Source organism: Rhinoraja longicauda, chromosome 29 (genome assembly GCF_053455715.1).
Source record: "Rhinoraja longicauda isolate Sanriku21f chromosome 29, sRhiLon1.1, whole genome shotgun sequence".
Lineage (NCBI taxonomy): Eukaryota > Metazoa > Chordata > Chondrichthyes > Rajiformes > Arhynchobatidae > Rhinoraja > Rhinoraja longicauda.
The window spans coordinates 8,730,284-8,753,473 of record NC_135981.1 but is presented as its reverse complement, the minus strand read 5'-3'; the positions used below and the strand labels follow the sequence as shown (position 1 = coordinate 8,753,473).

The 23,190-nt window shown below is 42.2% G+C and overlaps 1 protein-coding gene across 2 annotated transcripts; it reads right to left on the bottom strand.

The window, feature by feature from the left end:
• Positions 1 to 7,093: 7,093 nt before the first annotated feature.
• Positions 7,094 to 20,793, bottom strand: nkiras2 (NFKB inhibitor interacting Ras-like 2). 2 transcript variants are annotated; one of them, XM_078424644.1, is made up of 4 exons: positions 20,663 to 20,793; positions 17,084 to 17,221; positions 13,039 to 13,280; positions 7,095 to 10,906 (listed from the first exon to the last, which is right to left on the bottom strand). In XM_078424644.1, the coding sequence occupies exons 2-4, from the start codon at positions 17,175 to 17,177 to the stop codon at positions 10,670 to 10,672; spliced, it is 573 nt and encodes a 190-aa protein (XP_078280770.1). In that variant the 5' UTR covers positions 17,178 to 17,221; positions 20,663 to 20,793; the 3' UTR covers positions 7,095 to 10,669. The 2 variants fall into 2 exon arrangements, with proteins under 2 accessions (XP_078280771.1, XP_078280770.1); XM_078424645.1 differs by lacking the exon at positions 20,663 to 20,793 and having other exon boundaries at positions 7,094 to 10,906; positions 17,084 to 17,217.
• Positions 20,794 to 23,190: the final 2,397 nt, after the last annotated feature.

Genomic DNA, 23,190 nt, shown 5'->3' with positions numbered 1-23,190 from the left:
ATCCTGACTGCAGGTGCTGTTTGTACAGGAAAGAACTGCAGATGCCGGTTTAAACCGAAGACAGACACAAAATGCTGGAGTAACTCAGCGGGACAGGCAGCATCTCTGGAGAGAAGGAATGGGTGACGTTTCAGGTCGAGACCCTTCTTCAGACTTGATCAGTCTGATCTCGACCCGAAACGTCACCCATTCCTTCTCGCCACAGATGCTGCCTGGCCCGCTGAGTTACTCCAGCATTTTGTGTCTATCTTCGGTGTAAACCAGCACCTGCAGTTCCATCCTGCAGCTACAACTAATTAGGGAGAGCATCCGGAATGCTTTTATTGATCATTTTGATCTCTTGGATGGACAGTTGAAATGCTGAGTAAGCACTGGGAAGTGGAATTTCAGCTTTCTGACCGTCATGTACACACACATTGTGTCAAGTGACCTATTGCAGATCTCTACACTTTATTAAGTCGAGTCAAGTTTATTTGTCACACACATATACAAGACCTGCAGTATATGTATGTAACAAATAAACTTGACTTGACTTAATAAAGTGTAGAGATTGACTTTGTTTGTGAAGCTGTGGGCAACGTCATTACTGAAAAATCATTCATTTTGATCACAATCCCAGGTCCCACATTTTGCAGCAACTCATGGAGGAATCTGCCAGCGGCGCAGTTTTAAGGAGAGTCGTGTGTGGCACAAGAAAGGCTTCAATGTGGTGCTGACATTTTTCCCTGCGATCGCAGCAGTTGCAACAGATCAATGTCGCCCTCTGGTGCAGAACAACGTCATCTCAAGTACAAACGGAGACAGTGAATGTGAAAGCGTGCAAAAAAATGGCAACTTGGATTTTTTAGATGATCTTTCACTACCTCGGGACTCCCCAGTCCGTTTACAGGCAAAGTGTTTTGTTAAATGTAGTCATTGCTGTGATACAGTAATTGCAGAAATCAACTTGTGTGCTCACAAATCACTTTGTGTTTAGATGCTTGCAAATTTGATAGATGTCCAGTTCCACAGTTCTCCACGTTGTTTCTCTTGAGATCACACCTTCTCCAGCCAACAATGGACCTACCAGGCACCTTCCTGCCTGAGTCCATTTGTGGCTGGCCCTGAACGGTCATGGTCTTTTGCATCATGGTCTCTTGGAACGTCACCAGAGACGCTGCCTGACCCACTGAGTTACTCCAGCACTTTGTGTCTATCTTCGGTATAAACCAGTATCTCCAGCGCCTTCCTACAAATTTTGTCTGCCGTTCCTTCTTTCTACACACCAACGCTTACCATCCTGCACATAGTCCATATCCCTCTGGTCTTTTTCATGGTAGTACCATAGCATTTTCTATGTTCACCTGAGAAAGCAGGCATTGCCATTATATACCCCTCCATCATATAGCACTTCCGGTACTGTTAAACAGTTGCACTGGAACAGTGGCCTAACATATATGTACCAAAGTCATGTTCATAAGTGATGAATGAATGAATGAATGAATGAATGAATGAATGAGTTTATTGGCCAAGTATGTGTATATACAAGGAATGTGCCTTGGTGCATTCTTGGTGCCTTGGTGCATTAGAGGCAGAATTAGGCCATTCGGCCCATTAAGTCTATTGTGCCATTCAATCATGGCTGATCTATCTTTCCCTCTTAACCCCATTCTCCTGCCTTCTCCCAACAACCCCTGACTCCCATACTAATCAAGAATCTATCTCTGCCTTAAAAATATCCACTGACTTGGCCTTCACAGCCTTCTGTGGCAATGAATTTCCACAGATTCACCACCTGGGTGGGCTTTGCTTTTGTTGCACTCCAAGCATTGCATGTAGTCTCCCCAGCACCATGCACTTTGCTGACACTAATATCCCCGACTGCCGAACTCCTGCCCAGCTATTGGCATTAAAATTATCTGCTGTACTAACCCCTTGAGAATGATGTCATAAAAACATGGAAACATAGAAAATAGGTGCAGGAGGAGGCCATTTGGCCCTTCGAACCAGCACCGCCATTCATTGTGATCATGGCTGATCATCCACAATCAGTAACCCGTGCCTGCCTTCTCCTGCATACCCCTTGATTCCGCTGGCCCCTGGAGCTCTATCTAACTCTCTTTTAAATTCATCCAGTGAAATGGGAAATGAAAGTATCTCCAAAATCTAACCACGCTTCTTGTGCTGCGCAATGATAGTTCTAATCACGAATCTATCTATCTCTGCCTAAAAATATCCTGGACTTACTTGAACTGGCAGAACCAAAGGCCAGCAAAGCTGACATCCTTAGCTACAGACTGTTATGAAGCTCAAACCAACACATCAGAAGGCAGGAAACTGGTGTTTAAACATAAGAGGTTTCAACTATCTCACAAGAAACTTTGCCGAGCCCTTGGTGATTAATGAGTTCTTATTTTGTGCTCCAGTGATAATTCAGTCCACTGGGGTTTTAACAGTAATTTTCATAAATCTTACGAAAAAAATAACTTAAAACATGCGCCTCACATTCCAAGGACATTAGACAGAAAGAAACCTAATTGGAGTCAATTCTTGCAATTAAAGTTGTAAATGTAAGGTGTAAAATACATTGTAAAGAGAGGGATTGTTACATTATCCTCCTTGTACTCGAAAGGTTGTCCACTCTCCATGGAACAGGGATATCAGTGTACTTACGGCATTCGTTTTAGAGGGAAATATTGACATTGAAATAGATATCAAAAACATCTGTAATGTGCTGTGTAGGTAAAACACCTACATTGTGAATGCTACCCAGGTCAAACAGAGGGAGGTGACCTGTCTGAGAAATATTTTAGCTGAAACGCATCGTTGTTTTAGAATTCAGAAATGGATAATAAGTTTTGTTACTGTTCAGAAACCAGTCACTTAGTTTGTAACAACTGTAGGACTTTTCAAAATAGATAAATGTGACAGCTGTGTTTTGGTAGGAAAAATAAAGAGGCCACATACATCCTGTAAAGTCAGTGTGTAAGTTGGGTAGGGGAGTCTGGGGTCGTAGATACACCCACCAATCATTAAAGTTCCAACACAGCTCAGTAAAGTGTTAACAAAGTTCTGGTATTTTTTTTTTTTTTTTAAGTTTTAGAGATATAGCGCAGAAACAGACCTTTCGGCCCACCGAGTCCGCACCAACCAGCGATCCCCGCACATTAACTTGGGACAATTTACACTTACACCAAGCCAATTAACCTACAAACTTGTACGTCTTTGGTGTGGGAGGAAACCAAAGATCTCGGAGAAAACCCACGTGGTCACGCTTCTGTTCGCCAGTCAGAAAGAGGACTTTGAAACATTGAGGTGCAAAATGGTCTGCAGTATTGATAACTGATTAATATAGTTTATTTATTGAGATTGAATACTCAAGCCACATCTTTTCAAGAAAATTGATTAATTGGAGACTTTTTTAGAGGTCTTAAAGATGCACCAAAGAGGGTAGATGTGGAGAAGATATTTGCCATGTGTGATTGAGATCAGAACAGAGATCCATTAATATATGATGTTACTAATGAATAATTCAGAAGAAACCATTTTATCCTGAGAACCCTTGGAATGTGGAACTTGGTCTATAAGGGAGCTGATAGGGTAGACATTTATAATCTTTCTCCCAGAGTGGAAATGTCCAACACTAGAGGGCATAGCTATAAGGTGAGAGGGGAAAAGTTCAATGGAGAAGTGCAGAGCAAGTGTTTTTACACGGAGAGCTGGGTGGGTGGAGCACACTGCCAGGGGTGGTGATTGAACCAGATAGGATAGTGGTGTTCAAGAGGCGATTAGATAGGCAGATAGATGTGCAGGGAATTGAGGGATATGGATAATGTACAGGCAGATGAGATCAGTTTACTTGCCATCATTTATTCACAAAATGCTGGAGTAACTCAGCAGGTCAGGCAGCATCCCGGGAGAGAAGTAATGCATTCAAATGCATTCCTTCTCTCCCGAGATGCTGCCTGACCTGCTGAGTTACTCCAGCATTTTGTGAATAAATCGATTTGTACCAGCATCTGCAGTTATTTTCTTATATTACTTGGCGTCATGTTCGGCATTAACATTGTGGGCCGAAGAGCCCGTTCCTGTACTGTTCTATGTTCTTTGCTCCACTCCATCGTCTCAAGGCAGTTTGAAGTAGACCCTCGGCTTCCAGAGACCACAGCTTCATTATAGTGTAGCGACCATAGGGATTGGTCCTGAGAGTCGAACCCTCGGATTGGCCAGCTAGGTCAGGTGGTGGTTTTGGCGCCCAAAACCAGTCAGTGGGAAGAGAACTTCGAAGCGAACAGTTTGATTTAATGGTTGTCTGTAAATCCGTTTGTTATACTTTGTAATCGAATATTGCTGCCGCAATAAACTTCTTTAACAAAGAACAAGCTTCCAGACTAGCCATAATAGTTTTGTTGGTGCCTCGTGCTTCAGTCTGCAAGACGGCGGATGCAGCAGCGACAGATGACCTGACTGCCTGAAGTGAGAAACGACCTGCTCCCTTCCATTACATTTCTTTAATTCAACATAAAGTCAAAATGAAACACTGTTCAGATGCAGGCGTTAGACATTTCTCCCCATCTTTAGACGTCTGTGAAATAGGATGCGGTTTTTTTAAGCAGCCACTCTCAGCAGAATCTTACTGCTGTTGACGTGAATCGGGAGTGAAATGTTATCATCCACGGCGTGTTAGCAACATGATCACATTCACCCAGTGCCATGGGGGAAGCCACACAGGACTGTCAGGGCGGCTTTAGCAGTAGTTGGCAACGTGAGAGACGGAAAATAAGCAAATGTAAAGCTGTACGAAGGGGACACTTTGTAAGGACTGTGTGATTCTAGCAATATCCTTTTACCAATGAAAAATGAATTTGTATAATTACTCCTAAATTCACAGGTTCAATAATGGATTCTTCCCAACAATACCAGGCTCTTCAATACTACATACACAACACTCACCTCAATTATGAACGTCTATGCATAAACACACAATGCTGGCCGGGCTGCATCTCTGGAGAAAAAGGATAAGTGACGTTTCGTCTGCCATCACTCTAGCAGTTTCTGCCTTTATTTCTTTATTAATCTTTTCCATGAGCCCACAACCCAACAACACATTTAAGGCTGCTGAATACCGCTGTAGGTCAGCGTGGAGGGAGGTAGGAATACCCTACATCAGATTGCATTCAAAGCCTGTTACATCAGGGTTGATGGAGCACTAAATGTGCGATGGCAAATTTTCTGGCCTATTACCAAACAAGAACATTTTAATTCCATGCCTGAAATGTTAAGGTAATTACACAGAAATTCAATTACATAATGCTGTTTAGTCCAGCATTTAGCAACAGAAAATCTTTTTTCCCCACAGGTTATTTTGTGCCCAATTGGACATTTCTAGGTGTAAACCATCTCTGTGCCCCTGATGCTAGTTCTGACTGTGATGCTCCTTTTGGATCATATTGTCCTGGGAATAACCATTGTTGAGCATCTTCCCATTGCAAACCCCGATCCAGTAATATTCCTACTTAACTTCAATTATCCACCACTGACTCGGATGCCTTCCCACCCACCTGTCGCTCTCCCTGATCTCGCTATCCATCATTCCACCATTAATGTGGCTGTGGAACAGAGCATAGGCATCACACGCTAGATCCTCAAAATAAGCAGTGTCCACTTTGATGCAGCTAAAAATGTCCAGGTCAGCAGTCGCACCATGAATCTGAATTGCAGATTTACATCGTTGTGACCTTTTGCCCAAATTCAGATGTCCAACACTAGAAGGCATAACTCGAAGTGAGAGGCGGAAAGTTTAATGGAGATGTGCAGGGCAAATTTGTTTTACACAGAGTAGTGGGAGCCTGGAACACATGGCCAGGGGTGGTGGTGGTGGAGGCAGACACAATAGTGATGTTCAAGAGGCTTTTAGATAGGCACATGGCAGTGCAGGGAATAGAGGGATATGGATCATGTACAGCCAGATGAGAACAGTTTATCTTGGCATCATGTTCGGCACAATCATTGCGAGCCGCTGGGCCTGATGTTGTGACTGTACTATGCTCTATGCATTGTGAACTGGTATGTTTAAGCTCCATGCACCTGTAATTCCCAATCACACACTGAAAGCCCGACCATAAATAGGAATCTATCAGCTAAGGTTATGATGCTTTCTTGTCGGTCGGCATTCCCAGGCCAGCAGGAGCTACTGGGCTGGTCTTACGTTACACAGGTTTTGGCTTGCTCTTCGCCACAGGTTTTCCAACCTGCTCTCAGTATCACCGTTAATACTGAGAGCATAGATACTACATTTGTTCTCTGCAGTGGCACACTGAGTTACCTTGTAATAACAGTGGAAAGGAAATTGGGGCTGAGAGATCAAAATGAGCAATCAGGTGGATAGAAGTAGGAAATGGCAGAATGAGCCAGGGGAGTCTTACATATTGATTTTCTAACATAACAATGAAACCACAATTTAAAATCTGGCAGAAATCTATGTTGAACATCATAACACTCTGGGCCCTGGAGAAATATTATGATGTAACGCTCCTGGCAAGAAGCTCTTTGAATAAGAGGGCAGCAATCCATCACACTTTTGATTAATTCCCAATGTGCATTACCACTGCAGTACGTCTTGCACTAGTGAGACTAAATTATAAATCTCATCTCCGCAGGAGAACTTTGGAACTCAATCTGCTGTGAGCATTTTGTCCCCCTGGGCTTAGCATCTACTGCAATGTATGTCGCAGCTACACTGGAAATGTGCACAGACCATGGTTAATATACCAACAACTCTCACCATTTAGCAAGTCAATGAACTGGCTTAAAATGATGCTATGTGGAAGTGTGTCCACAATATCATGTCCCTCCAAGTTTAGTTTAGTTTACTCTAGAGCGGAAACAGCCCCTTCGGCCCACTGAGTCAATACTGACCAGCAATCCCCGGACACGAATACTATCCTACACACACTAAAGACAATTTACAATTTTTACCAAGCCAATTAGCCTACAAACCTGCATGTCTTTGAAGTGTGGGAGTAAATAGAAGCTCCCAGAGAAACCCAGGCAGGTCATGGGAAAAACGTACAAATTCTGTACAGACAGCACCCGTAGTCAGGATCAAACCCGGTTCTCCAGCGCTGTAAGGCAGCAACTCTATCGCAGCGCCACCGTGCCGCCGATTTTCCTGCTGATCCCCAAGGTCATTCAATCAGCACTTGCTGAGTGAAGTGATAGATTTACAGTATAGCTAAGAACAGGATACACTGCATGAAACAATGGCATTTTTTCCCTAAACCATCAAGACTATTTATATTTATGCATGATTGTGGTACGCACCTTTCAAAATTGTGACTGAATGCACCATGATTTTATGCATTTCTTCTAGTAGCGGGCATCTCGTTTATAAAAATGAAAGAATTGGAAACAGGAGAAAGCCATCCAGTCCCTCTTACCTGATTGATTTGCCATTCAACAGAATTGTGCCTGATTTAAAACCCTCAGCACCACCTCCCTGCATCAACCTCAACAATCCCTGATGATCTCAATATCCAAAAACTGACCGATCGCTAGGTTGGGAAAAATTCATCATCTGAGCCTTCATAGAAAATTCCAAAGATTGACTGACTTGTGGTTGAAGAAACGTTATCTCCCGTGTCCTGAATGATCAATCATTTATTTTGAGACTGTGCCCACCGAGTCTGGTCACTCCAGCCAGAGGAACCTGCACCCTTGCATCTCTGCTGTTAACCCCTCTATAATTGCCGTGTTTCAATGGGATCACCTTACATTCTTCTAGGCAGATGTGAAAATAAACCAGTATAGGTCAGTACATCATACTGGTAAAGATAGGGCTGGCAATTGGTACAAATAGCTTAAATTGTCAATATAAGCTTCACAAACACACCAGTAGGAACTTTAAATTACTTTCACCCCTGTGTTAGAGAGGGAAGAAATGTAGCATCATGGAACAATCCCCAATCCCAATCCCAGGAAGTTTTTTAGGTAGGGAGACCAGACTTGTATATATTTTCCAGGTGTAATCGTACTAAGATCCTCTAATTGCAATCATTTATTTTTACTCAAACCCTCATCTTTCCATGTCTCTTCCACATTGCTTGCAGTATGTGCATGAACTCTGAACACCAATATTTCTGGGTCCATTTAAGATATTCCGCTTTTTTTTAACCCAAGTGCTTAACTTCTTTTTTCCCCACATTATATTGTGCCCATTATGCAATTTTTCATTTACTTAGCCTGTCTCTTTCAGATGTCACTGTATCCTCATTACAATTCACCCTGGCATCCAGCCTAACACCACTGGCAAACGTGGACATATTGTTATAGTAGGTCCCCTCATCCAAATTGTTGAGATAAATTTTGAATGATTGGGGCCACAACAATGATCCCGACAGCAACCCACTCGTTATATCCTTTTGTGTCCTACTCCAGCATTTTGTGTCTATCTTCTGCTACCAATGGGTCAGACTGCTTATAACCATGAGGTGTTGCAGTACATTTGTGCTGCTTCTCCAGCAAATGGCTCAAGGATCAAAGAAAGTGGCTCTGGAAGAACCCAAATGATTTGGACAAACATGTGAAGGTCAAAGTTCTGTGCCTTCCATCTTCTGAACCCATCAGCACCATCTACTAAATGTGACACACCAGATGGCTGAAGTTGGTGTGTTATTTTTTAATGAAAGCGGTGAAGGCAAGGTATAAACTCAAATGTTTAGGAGGAAGAAGTAGAAACAAGAAACTGCAGATGTTGGTTTACAAAAAAATGACAAAGTGCTGGAGTAAATTAGTGGGTCAGGCAGCATCCCTGGAGAACATGGTTTAGAAGGAAGCAGTCTTTTTGATTGAAGGCATGTGAATCCCCAAAGATCAATTAGTGGCTAAAAAGGAACATTATTTTTGTGCAATAATATCGGCTGAGGATGAAGAATTAAGGGGAGAAGATCTAAAGATTTGAAGAAAATCAGGAGTTAATTTGAGTCTCTGTTTATAGAGAACAAACTGATTAATCCAATTCTGAGCACATCCAGTAAACAATTTGTCAAGGCAATGGAGTGTGGAGGTTTGTACAGACCAGTTTGAATGATCAAAAATACATTCTGGTCCCGATGAGATATGTCAACCTTCCCTTCGGTTTACAAAAAAATTATGAAATGTTTTTCCTCTACAAACAGCTATTATTTTGATTCTCGAAAACTTATGAAGTCATAACATGGGCTACATGAATCAAGATACAAAGGTATACTGACGATCTCTGGTCAGTCCCTACCTTTCTAAATGTACATGAATCCTATCCTTTAGGATTTTCTCCGCTGACCTGCAGTTACCCGACTTATCTTTGCTGCCATTGTTAAATAAAACATTAGATATCCTTCAATCTTCTGGCATCTCACCTATCGCTAACAAAGATTCAAAAATCTTTGCAGGCCCCCGGCTACCTCCCCCTCTACTTCTCATAACAACCTGGGATCGACCTCATCTGATCCCAGGGAAATATCAACCCCCTAAGCATCCTATAATATTCAATATCTTCAAATCAATAATGACCTAGTCCAGATTAACTACATACCTCTCCGTGACCACACTCCCCTCTATGTCCTTTGCCTTGAATACAGGTGATAAGTTTGACTAAGTCAAGCTCCATTCTACATTCTCAGGTAATTTTAGTTTCTCAACATTTAAGAAAGAACTCACTTCTTTTTAAATAAGATTGGCTTGACAAGTTTTTTTTTTGGAATAGCTGACTTTCCTGCAGCAGACTTCAAAAGCAGGCAAAAAACACTGAAAGTTAATAAACCAGGATATGAAATACTGGGTGTGTATAACATTCAATACATGAAAATTGGAGAGATGCCGGCTGATCTACTGCAGTTCAGTCTGAAGGGTCTCGACCCGAAACAATAGACAATAGACAATAGGTGCAGGAGGAGGCCATTTGGCCCTTCGAGCCAGCACCGCCATTCAGTGTGATCATGGCTGATCATTCTAAATCAGTACCCCGTTCCTGCCTTCTCCCCATACCCCCTGACTCCACTATCCTTAAGAGCTCTATCTAGCGATGTATCTAGAAGAAACGTCGCACATTCCTTCTCTCCTGAGATGCTGCCTGATCTGCTGAGTTACTCCAGCATTTTGTGAATAAATACCTTCGATTTGTACCAGCATCTGCAGTTATTTTCTTATACTACAGTTCCTAGCATCTTTATTTGTAATGAATATTCAATTTTCCTGCCTCACCCCAGTTTCCTGGAAATAACAAAGCCAAAACACTGCAGATGCTGGAAATCTGAACCGAGCGAAAATACTGGAAACACTCAGTCAGGCAGCATATGTGGAAAGAGAAACAGTTCTGTTTCAGACCAAAGACCTGTTTCCAGCTTTTTCTGTTTTTTAACTCCAGAGTGCCAATGTTAAATGAAGAAGCCAAATCTCTGTGCCATTCCAGTTAGTACAGATGACTCATGTTTGATTCATTCTTACAGAATCTCCGATACTCTATAACGTTAATTTGCACAATATCAGACAGTGCATTTCAAAACTAATCCAATCGTATTTTAAGATCTTGCTTTGATAATACTCAATAGAAGAAAGAACATTGACAACATAAATAAGTATAGCTCTTCATGGATATATAGTTTGCAGGGATGAAGTAAAATGATGCACTTCAATGCCCTCTCTGCATCTGCGATCAAGAGTCAATTGAGCCGCTCCCCTTTTTTCGGCTGAGAGGAAAGGTGGACTTGCTCTGAGGCTGTGTCATCTTGCTGGCTAGGTGGACGAAAGGCTCGATCAGGGTCTTGCGCTCTGCCACAGACACCTCCCACAGTCTGACCTTCTCCGTCTTTGCCCACTGCTGAACAGCTTCATGGTCCACACGTCGCCCATCCTGGAGGTCACACTTGTTCCCCAGAACTACAATGGTCACCTGCAGGAAGGGCCAGAAATGCAGAGCTTTCAATGCTAACTAAAACTTTCAAAGCACGCCTGTACAAAGGTATTACTTCTTTTCAGTAAAATCATTTTTAAGGGTAAAACCATTTCAAGATTAAGAAAATTGCAAAATGATATCCAATGCAGTTGTTTCCTTAGCTGATAAATACACTGTCCAATGTGGAACTGAAACAGAACAACCACTAGTTTTATCTCTGATCGCTACCAAGTTGTTCAGCTTCTGCAAGATTGCAGGAGCTAACGTGCTGAGGTACTCACTGAAGCTTGGTGCAGCCAAAATTGATTAGTAAGGGTGTCAGAGGTTATGGGGCGAAGGCAGGAGAATGGGGTTGAGAGGGAAAGATAGATCAGCCATGATTGAATGGCTGAGTAGATTTGATGGGCCAAATGGCCTTATTCTGCTCCCAGAACTTACGAATTTATGAATGCCAAGTGTGGGGTAAGCCGCAATCCAGTGCCCTTCAGCCACTGAACATTGAGGGAAGAGGGGACACCTCTCAAAAAAGGAAAGGTATATCACCCCAGGGAGCCACATGGTTGGCATGGGTGTTTTGTTGAAGTGTAGGTGCATACATTATTGAGTATGACACTATTGAATGTATAGACATTGAGAATGTCTGAGGAGCTTTTACAGAGTTTTCGTTTTGGATATAGTTTTTATTCTGAATAAAGTTTATTTTGGGGGGGGGGGAAATAATCGTATCAGCATTAGTTAAGATGCTTGCAGGCAGCTCGTCCTTGTAATAGTCATTAGAACTATAACTATTTTCAAAAGGAAAGTGGAAAATTGGAGAGGACATTTTGACAGACCTTGGGAGCCAATATGTTAAAATGGGAAGAGGTTTGTCAAGATTTGAAGGCCTTTTCCTATACTGTACTGTTCAATTTGTGCCCTTGATCATTATCCATCAGCCTCTCTTAAAAATGTATGTACGTATATTGGACTTTACCTTGCACTAAACGTTATATCCTTTATCCTGTATCTCTACACTGTGGACGGCTTAATTGTAATCATGTGTAGTGTTTTTGCTGACTGGATAGCACGCAACAAAAAAGCTTTTCACTGTAACACAGTACACATGACAATAATAAACTAAATTGAATATGGACAAGTTTACCCTTCCATTTATTAGATGTTGTCCTTGCTCAAGAACTCAGTACTGCAGCTCTCTAGATGCTTGTATTTTAACAAAAAGAAATATTAAGATTCAGAAGCAAATGAGCAGAAACACCTTGCTTCAATTATAAAGAAGCCTGGTGAGATCATATCGTGACTATACGCTATGCTCCAGATGTAGTCTCTGCATGTTCTACATAAAATGCATTTGAAGTGAGTTCCTAGTGGATTAGACGACACATAAATGTCAAGCAACTGGTTTCTCATTCACACTGCTCTAAATATTTCTTTATTCTTTATAAATAAAAAGAACGGTGGCGCAGCGGTAGAGTTGCTGCCTTACAGCACTTACAGCACCAGTGACCCGGGTTCGATCCTGACCATGGGTGCTGTCTGTTCAGAGTTTGTACATTCTCCCTGTGACCGCCTGGGTTTCCTCCAAGATCTTCGGTTTCCTCCAACATTCCAAAGACGTACAGGTTTGTAGGTTAATTGGCTTGGTATAAATGTAATTTGTCCCTGGGGTTTGTAGGATAGTGTTAATGTGCGGGGGTCGCTGGTCGGTTGGACTTAGTGGGCCGAAGGACCTGTTTCCGTGCTGTATCTCTAAACTAAACTAAGCAACGTTCCCAAACGGATTTTCAGCGTTTCAGATGGTGTTCAAACCCGATTATATAGGTGTGATTCCATCCAATATTTGTTTTTCTTGCAATAAGCCAGTAGATGGAATGACTATTCTTCAAACATTAAAGTGTCACTGAAACTGGGAGAAATAACAGAATGCTCAGCTTTCAAGCATTGACATTCCTCATTGTTGTGAACCAATCTTTCACCAAGCTAGCATTTTTAATAAACATCACATGAGGTTTTCCGGCGTTATAGAGGATTAGCTGAAAACAGTGACAAGCAAATATAAATTGTTAATTGGCACATTTCCAACACTGAAACGTTTTGATGCTTGGACCACAGAACAAAGTTAATTCCAGTACCTCTTTCTTGTCACGCGACCTGTCGATTTCCTTTTTGAGGGCTTCGACCCGTTTATAGGATTCCCAACTGTCAATGCTGTACACCAGCACAAACCCATCAGCAAAGGAATAGTAGTGCTTGGGGAGCTCGGTGCCTTCCCTCAGGCCTTTGGTGTCATAAAAGCGGACCTGTTCCCGGACACCACGGTCCGTCTCGATGGAACCAACATAAATGTCTTCCAGGGTTTCATTGGTCTCAGAACCTTTTTGGGGAGAGGGTGGAGATTAAAAAAGCTGTTAAATGACAACACTATAGCCTACCAATAATCAGTTCAGTTTGGTTTATTGTCACGTGTACCGAGGTACAGTGAATAGCTTTTGTTGCGTGACCGGTCAACGGAAAGACAATACATGATTACAATCGAGCCATTCAGAGTGTGCAGATAGATATATGATAAGGGAATAATGTTTAGTACAAGATAAAGTCCTATCAATGGTAGTCCGAGAGTCATCAATTAATGGGCCCTACGAAGCAACCCCGATCACCACACTTCTGTTGTATGTAACAGTTTATGTCGCTATCCACCATTCAGTGGAGTTCCTGCAGAAATTATCCTGCTTTTACTGGAGAAGTTGCAGTAGTTTCCACTACATCTGCTCTTTGGACACAGACTATTTTGGAGTAAATTAATTTTATCTACTATAAATTAAACTGTCTGCTTTATATCATGCAACCTGTGCTGCTTCATTACCTAATGCAGTGTGGTTAATAGATGCTCTCAAAACTCAAAACTGGATACAGTAAAATACAGAGAATCAATTTCCTTTTGTTGGTTAGGAAGCTGGACTGAAGCGTAGTAGGCAGAGGGTAACCCGATGAAGGTTTACAAAATCATGAGAAGAGTAGATCAGATAGAGAGTCAGAGACTTTTCCCAGAACGGAGGAGTCTAGATCGAGAGGGTATAGGTTTAAGTTGAGAGGCAAGAAATTTAAGAGATCTGAGGGGAAGGGTTACCCATACACAGGATGGTAATTATACAAGTTGCAAGAGGAAGTGGTAGAAGCAAATACAGTTAAAATGTTTAAAAGGCATTTGGATAGGAAAGGCATAAAGGCGTATTGACCTAATGGAGGCAAGTGGGATTGGTGTAGATATCACAATGATTGGCATGGATGAGGTGGGCCGCAGGGACCATTTCAGTGCGGTATCGCTCTATGACTCTAAGAAAGTCCAGAACAAAGGGTTTCAGGATGGGGTTGCAAATATTTACAACTACTTCGATGAAAAATTCTTCCATTCAAATGGTCGTGAATCTTTTGATTTCTCAACCCCCAGAATACTGGGGATGCTGTCACTGAAAAAAGTCAAGACTGGAATTAATATTTTGGCTACAATCAGGGGATATAGAAGAGGTTAAGAATGAACAATGAGCCAGATATTGTACTGGGTGACTGGACAAGTTCAAGGGACCCCCTGGTTAATTTCTCCTCCTATTTCACATGGTGTAATGCATCAGATTAGAAACATAGAAACATTGAAAATAGGTGCAGGAGGAGGCCATTTGGCCCTTCGAGCCAGCACCACCATTCATTGTGATCATGGCTGATCATACACAATCAGTAACTCGTGCCTGCCTTCTCCCCATATCCCTTGATTCCGCTTGCCCCTATAGCTCCATCTAACTCTTTTACATTCATCCAGTAAATTGGCCTCTACTGCCTTCTGTGGCAGAGAATTCCACAAATTTAAAGTTTTTTCTCATCTCAGTTTTAAATGGCCTCCCCTTTATTCTTAGACTGGGGCCCCTGGTTCTGGACTCCCTCAACATTGGGAACATTTTTCCTGCATCTAACTTGTCCAGTCCTTTTATAATTTTATATATTGCTATAAGATCCCCTCTCATTCTTCTAAATTCCAGTGAATAAAATAATTAATAAAACCAATGTTATTCATGTATGTTCTGAAACTAACACTTGCTGTATGTTACCAGTTGGGATGACACACAATGTCCATGGCCAATTTCTTTTAGATCTAAAGTAAAATTAGATAATCCTGGAAATATTGAGCAAGTCAGAAGGCATCCATGAAATGCGAAATCGAGTTCACATTTCAAGTTGAATGACCCTTCATCAGATGAATGATTAATAACCTCAACATTTATTTATAGAAACAAGGAACTGCAGATACAGTTTTACCTAAAAGGACACAAAGTGCTGGATTACCTCAGCGGATCAGCCACCATCACTGGAAAACATGGATAGGCAACGTTTTGGATCAGAACCCTTCTTCAATCTGAAGAAGTCCCGAACCAAAATGTCGCCTGCCCCACCCCAACATTAATTTCCTTTTTCTCTTCACAAATGCTATCTGATATATTACTTTAATTTCAAATTTGCAGCGTCTGCAGCTTTTAAAAAGTTTTTCGATTATTGCCACTTAATCGGAGTAGTTTGCAGCAGTGAAGACTCAACAACAGATGCCCTAACAAAGGAATTGATCAGATGCAATCTTACTAAATAACAGGGCTCTTGAACAGGAGCCAGCGCTGCCGTCGCCGCTGCGGCTTGCCTGCAGTCCGTCTGTCTTTTGTGTTTTTTGTTGTTTTTGTCTGAATTGTAGTTTTAATATGGTGTAGGGTTTGTATGTTATGTTTGGGGGGGGGGGGGGGGGAGGGGGTGGGAGGGAACGGGAACTGTAAAATTCTCTCTCCCAAACGGAGACGCGACCTTGGTTTCTGTGTCGTGTCTCCGTTCCCATTGCGGCCTACCACCGGCCATGCACCTGGGACCACCTGGGGCTCTGGTTCGCAGAGCCCGTGGCCTGGACTCACCACCTGCGGCGCTGGCTGCCTGCGGATGCTGCGGGAGCGGCTGCGACTCGTCTCCGGAGGCTCCGGCGCGGGCCGCGTGGACGTCGGAAGCCCGCAGGCCCCTGGGTGGGGGCCGACATCGGGAGCTCCGGCAGCGGCAGAGGCAGCGTGTTCGCCCGCCCCGAATCGCGGGGCTTGGGTCGGCCCGCCGCGGACCTTTCACTGTCCGGCGCGGCCTGAAATAGGCCGCGGGATTTTCACCGCCCAGCGGGGGCTTCAATGTCGGGAGCCCCGACCGCCCCGACGTGGCAACGACAACAGCCTGACCGCGGGACAAGACGACAGGGGAAGAGAAAAGACATTGTGGCCTTCCATCACAGTGAAGAGGGACTGGAGGAGACTCACTGTGATGAATGTTTCTTTTTGTTTGGTGTTAGTTTGTGATTGTATGTGTTATTGCATTTTTATTGATTATTCTTATTGGTCTTATTGTTCAACTGCGGGTAATGTTTCATTTCACTACACATTTATGTGTATGTGACAAATAAACGACTATTGACTATTGATCAATGGTCATTTTTTCTAATCTTATTTCTCATGTGCTCTGCATCAGATTAATTAAGTTAGTGTCATAATTTAATTTCTAATTTTCTGCCCTTAAAGATCCAAATGTTATTCCACCAGTATTTTTTTTGTAAGATCACCATTTACACAGTTATGCAGGAAGAAACTGCAGATGCTGTTTTAAACTGAAGATAGACAAAAAGTACAGGAGTAACTCAATGGGTCAGTGCAATATCTCCGGAGAAAAAGAATGTGTGACATTTCAGGTCGTAACCCTTCTTCAGAATGAAAGTAGAGGGGTGGAACTGCAGGTAGAAACAAAACTTTTTTCCCCTTTTCTTTTTTTTTTCCTGCCTTCAGATCCCCCCATCCCTACTTTCAGTCTGAAGAAGATTTCCGACCCAAAACATCACCCATTTTTTTTCTCCAGAGATGCTGCCTGACCCGCTGAGATACTCCTGTACTTTTTATCTGTTGTCATGTATTCTGTTCCCAAATTCCTGAAGAATGGTGTACACAACTCCTCTTCTTCACCATTATCTCACCATTAGTCCCTTGCCCTGGCCGTCACCCACACCCACAACTCCATGCCCACACTACAACTAAAACCTCTATTACTCAAGTCCTACCTGGAAGTATAAAGATGCAAATGAAGCTGATTTTCCTGAACAACTTTTGCCTTTGCACTTACCAACGATATGGTTTCCGTACAGAAGTTGTTCCAAAATGGCAGTTTTTCCGACTGATGCCAGTCCACACACCACCACTTTACAACTCTTCCCCATCTCACTCGTCTGGAATTGCCAACAGTGGAGCAGAGATCTGGACACTGAAGAAATAGAAGAAAATAAACCAGAAATATTTCAGCACAAAAAATTAATGCATGTAAATAGATTTCAAGGACTAGTTCGTTTATAGTTTCCCTCTTGCAAGCAACATAAAGATATTACCAGAATCTCATTGACATTGCTATTTAAGTAACAGCAAGTTCTTGATAACATTAATGATCAAGAAAACATTGCCTGGAAAGGCAGGTGTAGATTCTGCAGCAATATCCACAACACAATTACAAAAAAAGAAATTATTCAGTAATGGACAAAGAACAGAACATAAGCAAAGTGGGTGGTTTTTTCAAAGTCCTGACAAAGGCTCAATGGACTAATTGGCCTCCTTCTGTGTTGGGCAATTCCATAGGACTAAGAAATAAGTCAAATGAAAACCACAGATAGACACAAAATGCTGGAGTAACTCAACAGTACAGGCAACATCTCTGGAGAAAAGGAATGGGTGACGTTTCGGGTCGAGACTCTTCTTCAGAATGAGAGTCAGGGGAGAGGGAGACATAGAGATATGGAAGGATAAGGTGTGCAAACACAGATAAAAAGGGATGATGATTAAGGAAAATGTAGAATGGTTCATTGTGAGCTGAGGGGAAGGTGACAAAGAGGCACACAATCAGTCAACATTTAATCAGGAAGATAGTGAAACTAATCGGAGAACTAGGATGGGGACGGAGAGAGAGAAGGGGAAAACAAGGGTTACTTGAAGTTAGAGAAATTAATAATAGAAAAATCAAAATGAAAACCACATATGTGGAAGTGTCCAGTTGGTGGGAGCATGATATGAAATAATTGCCAAAATCCAACGGCTATTTAAAATAATGTTTCAGAGTTCCTGAGCTCTTGATTTAACGTGATAATAACTAGCGGCTGTCGGAATCGGGCCAGTAGTTGGAAGGATTTACTACACGGCATGATCTGGATCTCAGCTACATGTATAGAGAAGAGGAGAATTTGGCCTCCCAGCAATTTTACACAAAGACTTGAAAATTTTATCTGCAGGTTTTGTGGATTTGAGTGGGTAATAAACAACAGGTCAAAGTCCAATGACTACCTAACAAATACGAGTAAGAAGGGTGAGACTGAGGAGAGTAGTGATGGACCCAGTTGTTGTCGGTCTGTCTCAATAGAAGGACAGTCCCCTCCATGTTAAATAATCAAGATTCCATTGTTTACAAATAAACTGGAGTGAACGCTAAGCCTATAGCTCTCTCTAGCATACTCCCATAACAATGGACCAATCATAGTTCATGGACCAAGCCCAATATCTTTATTCTACTTATCACAAATGACTTATTTTTATTGTAGCTTTCTATTTTTAAAACTATTTCTTCGCCATCTCATCTGGTTTTGTTCTCTCTGGGCCAAATCCTGTAATGCAGTCGCAATCAAGAATCTCATTGTTCCAGTTTATATCTGGCACATATGACGAATAAACACTGTCGAATCTCTCCTCATATTCAGCCCTGGGTCAAAATCGAGGTTTGCCCAGTTTCTCCAGAATGGACCCAATTAAATGCTTAATTTTGTCTAATACTTGGCCAGGGAGCCTGAGTTGGGAAAATGAATGAGTTGAAATAGTATTGAGATGAATGTAGAAGTTTTACAAAAATACAGAACAGATGACAGTGAACAACATGTAGCAATATACATTGGGATAGTTTAGTTTAGTTTATTGTCACGTGTATCGAGGTACAGTGAAAAGCATTTGTTGTGTACTAACCAGTCAGCGGAAAGACAACACATGATTACAATCGAGCCATTCAGTATACAGTTACATGATAAAGGGAACAATGTGAATAACATTTAGTGCAAGATAAACCCAGTCAAGTACAATCAAAGATTTGTTTGTTAACCTAAGTGAATGTCAGATTTAATAAAAAAGTATAAAGACTGAAAATAGAACAAAAGGTTCAAAGCCACCCACATGTGAAAAAGATAAATAAACAAAAAGCAGCATGCACCGTCACCTAAAGATCCACATAATTGTGATCATATTGAAGATTACAAGACACACTGTAAATACAGAAATGCACAAATTAGTTCACTTCAGTGAGGAGAATTGGTTAGGATTTTCTGTATCAGAACTAGTATGGTGAATAAGAAGGAAATCAATAGGATTTGCATGTCCACTTATAATACTTACTCATTTAAAATGTCGTTACGTGCAATGCAACCCATCTTTATCTTTTAGTTGATAATCTGACCTAAGAAACAGGAGCCTTACTAAGGTTTTGAAAGACCAGCACAGTATAGCCAGCGATAGACACAAAATGCTTAGTAACTCAGCAGAAGACAAGGAATGGGTGACGTTTCAGGTCGAGACCCTGAAGGCACCCAAAACGTCACCCATTCCTTCTGCCCCGTTGAGTTACTCCTGTATTTTGTGTCTATCTTCGGTTTAAACCAGCATCTGCGGTTTCTTCCTACACAACACAGCCACACTTCTCTTCTTACTACAAGTGGGTGATTTTCCCTGACATTTTCTTCGCACCGAGACAAAATGTTCTACAACATGTGCATTTTGCCAGATTATTTTTATATAGGTATATTAACAGCACAGAAAATGTGTACGATATCGTGTATTAAGACCACAATTCTGACCGTTTGGCCCTTCGAGTCAGCTCCAACATTCAATCATGGCAGATCTATTTTCCCTCTCCACCCCATCCTCTTGCTTTCTCATAAACTTTGATGCTCTTTCTAATCAAGAACCTATCAAGCTCTGCCTTAAAAAATACTGCTTTAAAGTGATGTGTTTACGGTTTTGAAAGGGTGTAAAAACCTGGCCAAAACTGTTCCAAATGCAGAGGTTTGAAGACACCACAGGAGTCAAGTCAAGTAAATTGTATTTGTATAACACATTTAAAAACAACCCACGTTGACCAAAGTACTGTACATCAGTGCAGGTACCAAGAAGGAACATACAATGGCACACAAACATAAGTTTGAAATACAGCCACCTAAGGCATCATGATATAAATCTGACTCCTCCACTGAATTAACATCTTACCAAACAACTTTTAAACCTGTCTATGATGTGTCCAGTCTGATAAATTGCTGACAACCTGTCTTATGATGTGTCCAGTCTGCTAAACTAAACAACACATAGGTACAATCTGCATGAAAATAGAATATGTTTATCATCCAGCAATTGTGTTGAAAGGGCAACAATGCATGAAAACACAAACTGTCAACAAATCCACCACAATATCTGCTCTTTACAACAGAAGCATTAGAAGTAAAACAAAACATTTAAATGGAAAGTAGATGCTTCCTTTGCAGAAAACAAACAAACAAACAACACACAGACATGAATCAACATGGCCAGCTTTAAATAAAACAATTCTGCCAAATTCTAAATCCTTATTTCATTTAATCAGTTAGTTGGAAAGGACAAAATAAACATGTTGGAGGGGTTTCAGTGTTACCTCAGCTTTCTTCGGTGAGAGGTTTGTCAACGACGACGAAGTTCGCCCGCCTGCGATGGCCGAACCCGCGGCCTCTGCCTGATCCCGCTCAGTGCGACCGACCGCCCTCCGCCCGCACCGCCCCCCACAGGGCCGCAGACACAGCGCAACGCCCCCCTCCCTCAGTCCGGAGTCACAGCGCAGCGCTCCCCACAGGCCGGAGGAGTTCACTGTCCTCCCCGGCCATCATTTCCAAGCCACAGCGCCCCCCCACAGTACTGGAGGAGTTCTCAGTCCTCCCAGCCATCATTTCCAAGCCAGCAATTTCCCTCCCACAGAGCTCTCCACAGGGATGAGGGAGTTCACAGCAAAGATAGTATCTTTGGTTCACAGTCCTCCCAGCATCATTTCCAAGCCAGCAATTTCCCCCTACAGCGACCGCCACAGAGCCAAGGAGTTCGCATAAGACATAAAAGCAGAATTAGGCCATTCGGTTCATCATGTCATGTAAGATCATCAACCAAAAACTTTAACTCTGGTTTTTTTTCTATCTCCACAGAAACTACTTGACCTGCTGAGTATTGCAAGCATATTCTTTCGGTTTAGGTTTCTTACTGTCACAGATACAGTGAAAAACTTTGTTTCGCATACTATCCAACTATATCAAATAATACAATGAAGTCAAACTCAAGTAAATTCTTGCTATTGAGGGCGTGCAGCGTAGGTTTACTAGGTTAATTCCCGGAATGGGGGGACTGTCATATGTTGAAAGACTGGAGAGACTAGGCTTGTATACACTGGAATTTAGAAGAATGAGAGGAGATCTTATCGAAACATATAAGATTATTAAGGGGTTGGACACCTTAGAGGCAGGAAACATGTTCCCAATGTTGGGGGAGTCCAGAACAAGGGGCCTCAGTTTAAGAATAAGGGGTAGGCCATTTAGAACTGAGATGAGGAAAAACTTTTTCAGTCAGAGAGTTGTGAATCTGTGGAATTCTCTGCCTCAGAAGGCAGTGGAGGCCAATTCTCTGAATGCATTCAAGAGAGAGCTAGATAGAGCTCTTAAGGATAGCGGAGTCAGGGTGTATGGGGAGAAGTCAGGAACGGGGTACTGATTGAGAATGATCAGCCATGATCACATTGAATGGCGGTGCTGGCTCGAAGGGCCGAATGGCCTCGTCCTGCACCTATTGTCTATTGTCTAAATAGATAGAGCAAAGGGGTGGAATACAGAGTGCAGAATTTTGTTCTCAGCATTGTAGCACAACAGTTTGTTAGACAAAGTCTAATGTCCACAATGGGGTAAAGGTGACAGTACACGAGCTAAGGAAAGGACCATTCAGAAGCCTAATAACAGAGGGGAAGAAACTGTTCCCGAGTCTGGTAGTGCATGCTTTCAAACATCTATACGATTTGCTCGATGGGGGAAGGGAGAAGAAGGAATGACCAGGGAGAGACAAGTCTTTGATTAAGGTAGGTACAAAAAGCTGGAGTAACTGCGGTTCAGGCACCATCTCTGGAGAAAAGGAATGGGTAACGTTTCGGGTCGAGACCCTTCTTCAGACTGAAAGTCAGGGGAAAGGGAAACAAGACGGTGATGTCGAGAGATATGGAACAAATGAATGAAAGATATGCAAAAAAGTAACGATGATAAAGGGAAAAGGACATTGTCAGCTGTGTGCTTGGTGAGAACGAGTATGTTGGCTGCTTTCCCGAGACAGCGTGAAGTGTAGATGGAATCAATGGTGGGGAGTCTTGTCTGTGTGATGGACTGGACTGCATCTACAACTCCGCAATTGCTTGCGGTCTTGGACGGAGCTGTTCCCAAACCAAGCTGTGATGCAACCTGTTAGTATGCTTTCTATCTTTATTTCTGATATTCAGAATCTGCAGTTTGTTGTTTTTAATACTTGAGATGAATTACAGGGGCTCATGTTGTCGACCTCCCCGTGTTGAGCCCTGTCAACTGACCTCAGTCAGGCGAACGACAACAAACAGAGACAGCAGAAGCAGCTTCATAACTTCTGCTGCCTCAAACGCAAGAAGAAGAAGAAGATGAATTACGTTTCAAACAGATGATTGGGTAGAGGGTACTCCAAAGTAGCAGAAACAGCTTCAATTGCATCCAATGTTATTAAGCAACTTTTGCCTTTCAAACAGATGTGAGCAATTTTAAGTACATTCCAGAGACTTTGAGTACAAACAATTCAGACCGACAGTGCAAGGCAGGACTCAGGAAGTGCTGCATAATCAGCAGTTCCATCTTTGAGAGGAAACGTTATGAGAGTAAACATTACGTGGCCCTCCTCACCAGCTTTCTCAAGCTACTGTAACAGATCCACAGTACCACTTAGATAAATAACACAGGAGTGGGTGTCTAAAAATACACGTTGGTGTAGATAACTTTTGCTAACTTTTGACAAAGAGGAAATACTACAAAAAAATGCAATAAAACATAACTATATTTTACTGATCTAGATTTTTTAAGAAGAATCACTTTAGAAATTTGGATATTTTCTTGCTGCTCGCATTACGTTAATTAATTG

Excerpts from the sequence above, each read along its gene's own strand:
- nkiras2 (XM_078424644.1), bottom strand. The coding sequence starts at position 17,177 with ATGGGGAAGAGTTGTAAAGTGGTGGTGTGTGGACTGGCATCAGTCGGA. Across the intron at positions 13,281-17,083 it reads GTACGGAAACCATATCGTTG|GTTCTGAGACCAATGAAACC; the intron begins GTAAGTGCAAAG and ends CTCCCCAAAAAG. Across the intron at positions 10,907-13,038 it reads GGTCGCGTGACAAGAAAGAG|GTGACCATTGTAGTTCTGGG; the intron begins GTACTGGAATTA and ends CCCTTCCTGCAG.